General features: G+C 37.7%; 1 protein-coding gene across 1 annotated transcript; it reads left to right on the plus strand.

Moving 5' to 3' along the window:
- The first annotated feature begins 701 nt into the window (after positions 1-701).
- Positions 702-1,316, plus strand: LOC121684522 (olfactory receptor 1468-like). The gene is made up of 2 exons (XM_042064586.1): positions 702-846; positions 1,165-1,316. The coding sequence occupies exons 1-2, from the start codon at positions 702-704 to the stop codon at positions 1,314-1,316; spliced, it is 297 nt and encodes a 98-aa protein (XP_041920520.1).
- Positions 1,317-4,828: the final 3,512 nt, after the last annotated feature.

Genomic DNA, 4,828 nt, shown 5'->3' on the forward strand with positions numbered 1-4,828 from the left:
CTTTGGGCTTGTGATTATAATTGTTTTACTCGGACTTCAGCGTTAAGACTTACTTGTGACTTGGTCCCACCTCTGACTATTCCCTCTTGATACGTATATATATAGAGGATTATACACACCTTTTACAACACTAGATTTAGATATCTTGCATATATGTTTCTCTGAATTTAATTCGGCAGGTATTGTAATTAATTAAGTTATTTAATAATTGCTTATTGTAATGCTGACAAAATGTATTGTTCTAAAATAGTCAGGTTTACTTCAAATGAAAGAATGAATGTTAATATGTTCTAAAATAATTTTGACTTTATTTTTTTCTGACAGGTCTGGTAGATGTTTTTGTGCACAGCACATTATAGGATCCTTGGAAAATGTCAAATGTAACTTTTACATTAGAAGCCTATCACAGAATATACGATAAAAGATTCATTTTTGCCACAGTGTTGACTTTACTGTATCCTGTCATCATATTTGGTAACCTATTAATAATATATATTGTAAGTGTTGAGAGAACTTTACATAAGCCTATGTATATCCTTATTTGCAATTTAGCATGCATTAACTTGTATGGTGGGTCTAGCCTGGCACCTTTTATTGTAACCAAAATCTTTTCAGGATCATTTCAAATATCCTGGATCGCCTGTTTGGTCCAAATATTTTCTATTAATACATATGGAGGATGTGAAATGATGAATTTAATGATGATGGCTTATGATCGGTTCATTTCCATATGCTTCCCTTTAACCTACGAGAAATTAATGTCCCCTTCAAATGTCATCATATGCATCATTTTCATTTGGCTCATTCCATTTGGTCGGGTTACCATTACCCTCTCAATCACGGCAAGTCTAAGATTTTGTGGGAACATAATTGAAAAAGTTTATTGTGACAACTACTCTGTAGTAAAACTGGCATGTTCAGACACTACAAGCAACAACATATACAGTACAACTATGACATTTATTTATGTCCTCCTGCCATTTTTTATTATAATTTATTCATACGTAAGAATAATTATAATTTGTCTTCAGTTCACAAGAAAAGGGCAAACTAAAGTAATGAATACCTGCACACCACACCTGATATCAATATGCAGCTTTTTTATTGGATGTGCATTTGAACTCTATCAAAGTAGGTTTGACATGAGTCATGTTCCATACACAGTTCGAGTCATGCTCTCTCTCTATTTCCTAATACTTTCCCCTGTATTAAATCCAGTGATTTATGGAGCCAGGACAGGAAAGATAAATGAAGCGATTAAGGCAAAAATAATGAATCTGAAAGGATTTCTCTCCAAGCAAAATATGAATTTCTAAACAGGTATGCTTACTATATGTGTGCATCTGCATTTGAAATTGGTAGATTAAACCTTGTCTTAAAGCAACACATTTGACTTTAAAACGGAAAAAGAGAACACCTTGTTTTATATGGTTTTGTTCAAGAAAATCTGTGGGAAAACCTCTAGCCTATACTTCAACCATATTCAAATCAGAAGATATTACATTTTTTGCAAGTAAAAAAAAAACTTAATTCAAGGTTGACTTATAGAGCCCCCCACATTTGTTCCATACACACCAAAAGCCATGATGCATGTAAAAAGACATTTTTTTCTCTGCAGAAACACAGGTTCTGGGAATGTATATTCTCTCTGGCAGCTTGCCATGTGGTCCAAGTGTGGAAAAGTGGTCCAATAACGTTTGAGCTTGAAAAATTATTTTGTTTGTGGGCATAGACTGTTGTAACATGTTTTTTGTTATTGTTGTTTTGTTTTCCTGTTGCTCAAAATCTGCAGTCACCTGTCAATTGAACTTATATGCAACATACTTTTTTGTGTCTATAATTAACTAATTCCAGCAGATATGTTTTTTCTGTAATGTTCATTCAAATGCAAGGGGTGTGTAGGGGGACAGCTGTAACACTGGGTGAGTACAATTTAACTTTGCCAGTTTAAAGAGGTTAAAGGAGAACTGGTCGATTACAACATAGGGCCCTGTTATTAGGGCCCGAGCACCGAAGGGCGCAAGGCCCTATTGTTTTTGTAAGGATTATTATTATTATTATTATTATTATTATTATTATTATTTTTTCACCTTTTTGCTATTTTTGAGGTGGTTAACATGGATGGAATTTGGCACACACATCTGGTATCACACTGGCTACACAGGCATAAAGGCTTGGCCCCGGGCGTCGCCCAGGGACTCAGTAGCGCCCCCTTAGGTGATTGATCCAGTGGTTGGCACATACTTTCAGCTAGACACACCAAATTTGGTAGGTGTGTGTATCTCCCCAAGATGAACAACTTTCGTATGTACAATCCATAAGCCACGCCCAACAGGAAGTGAGGTATTTGGGATTTTGTGCGGACTAAAATGTGATAAATTGTGATGCCAAAAGAGGTGCTTCCCATGGGTGAAAACACATGAAGTTTGGCACACACATCAAGTGGTACAGTGAATAGACAGTGATTAAAGCTTGGCACCAGTCGTTGCCCAGGAACTCCATAGCGCCCCCTTATGTCACTGTGACTTGTGGTTGGCATATAGTTTTAGATACACACACCAAATTTGGTGGGTGTATGTAACTCCCAAAAACAAACAACTCTTGTATTAACATGCCATTAGCCACGTCCACAGGAAGTGAGGTAATTGGGATTTTGTGCATTGTGGACATGATCAATTTTAACGTACTCCTCCTAGACGGTTGATCCGATTCATGTGAAAGTTGGTATACATGATGCCAATATGCTTCTGATTCTAAATTGTGAAGCTTTTTTTGATATGTTGTAATTTGACGAAATGGCAAAACTATGAATTTTAATACCCTTCCACATAAACAATAAATGTGTCTTAATTCACCATGCATGGCTTGAAATTTTTAAATTTCACAGGTCTTTGAATACCATGGGAGTGATGATATTGACATGCCCATAATGCAAATTTGGCATAGCGCCACCACCTGGCAACAGAAAGAATGTCAATTACACTGATGTCACATGATCAATTTTAACATACTCCTCCTAGACGGTTTGTCAGATTCATTTGAAATTTGGCAAATATGATGCCAAGATGTTGCTGATCAATTTTAACATACTCCTCCTTGACGGTTGATCCGATTCATGTGAAAGTTGGTATATATGATGCCAATATGCTTCTGAATCTAAATTGTGAAGCTTTTTTTGATATGTTGTAATATGTCATGATTTTAATATCTCACCACATAAACAGTAAATGTGTCATAAATCACAGTGCATTGAATGAATGGTCTGAAACTTCTCAGGTTAATAGATATCATGATTATGATGATATCCAGACACCCAATGGGCCTGCCTGGCATAGCGCCACCACCTGGCCAAGCAGAAAATGTGCCAGAAATGGAAAATTCCTCAAGTGATTGATCTGAAACTTTATAAAATATTGGATATCATTATTGTGAGCATATTCACATGCGTAATTCACAGGCCTAGCATAGCGCCACCATCTGGCCAAGCAGGAAATGTGCCAGAAATGCTCTATGCTTTGAATAAATGGTCTGAAACTTTTCAGGTTAATAGATATTATGATTATGATGATATCCAGACACCCAATGGGCCTGCCTGGCATAGCGCCACCACCTGGTCAAGCAGGAAATGTGCCAGAAATGGACAATGCCTTAAGTGATTGATCTGAAAGTTTACAAACATTTTGGATATCATTATTGTGATGATATTCACATGTGTAATTTCAATGCCTAACATAGCACCACCATCTGGCCAAAAAGTGTATCAGAAATGTTCTTTGCTGAAAATGAATGGTCTGAAATTTCTCAGGTTAATATATTATGATAATGATGACACCAAATGGGCCTGCCTTGCATTACGCCCCCACCTGGCCAAGCGAGTAAATGTGGCAGAAAATAAAATACAAAAGCAAATAGCACACGCATCACATATGTACATTTCACAAACGCACCACGTCGGTGCTTTGTCCGACATGTCACGGGTTGCGGCCCGCTGGTGCTCGGGCCCGCCATTGCCGCTTGCGGCTATATTTCTTAATGTTATTCGTCACCAAGTACTGTGCTACCTAACTCGAGTTATCATGCTAGTAGCTAGCGCGGCCAGGCTACAAAGCTATGATATGGGGACAAAATGTAGACTGTTTGTGCCTCTTAACAGACTCAAAATGTCATTCCAAGTTTGGACTTGCAGCTAAGGGAAACAGAAGTATGTGACTGCCTGTAAAAACACTGAATTTATACCATTTCTGCTGTTCACGTTGTACAGCACTAATTACATGTTTGACAGCACATCACATCTGACCTCAACATAAACTACCTTTTTGAATACTTTGGACTGTCTTTGGACTTTGTACAATCGGAATTGTTTATTTATTCAATTCGGAATTGTTGTTTGTTTATTCAATCCCGAATTGAAACAAGTGACAATTCCAACTGCTAGGTTCTGAATTAAAGACGGTTCCAAAATGGCACACCCATGAAATGCATTCAGAGGTAGGCTACGCTGGTCATTTCAGACACATAGTGGCCACTTGACTGTTTTTGGAAAGTCACTGCATCACTGCACATTTCATATGACAATGAATCATTCCTCAATATGGTGTTTGTCTTCTTTATCATCGGGGGCCTATTCCAGAAAGCAGGTCTTATTAGAAATCTGAGTTTGTTAACCCTGAGTTGAGGGAAACTCTGGGTGTCCCATTCCAGTAAGAAACTTAACTCAAACTTTGGGTCCATTACCCCAGTAACTGACTCTGTGAACATCACTTGCTCACACATATGGGTTGTCATTTTCTCCTCTATCAGTCCGAAGCAAGGACGAATTAATTTGCAT

The sequence above is a fragment of the Alosa sapidissima genome, chromosome 15 (genome assembly GCF_018492685.1).
Source record: "Alosa sapidissima isolate fAloSap1 chromosome 15, fAloSap1.pri, whole genome shotgun sequence".
NCBI classification, from domain to species: Eukaryota; Metazoa; Chordata; class Actinopteri; order Clupeiformes; family Clupeidae; genus Alosa; species Alosa sapidissima.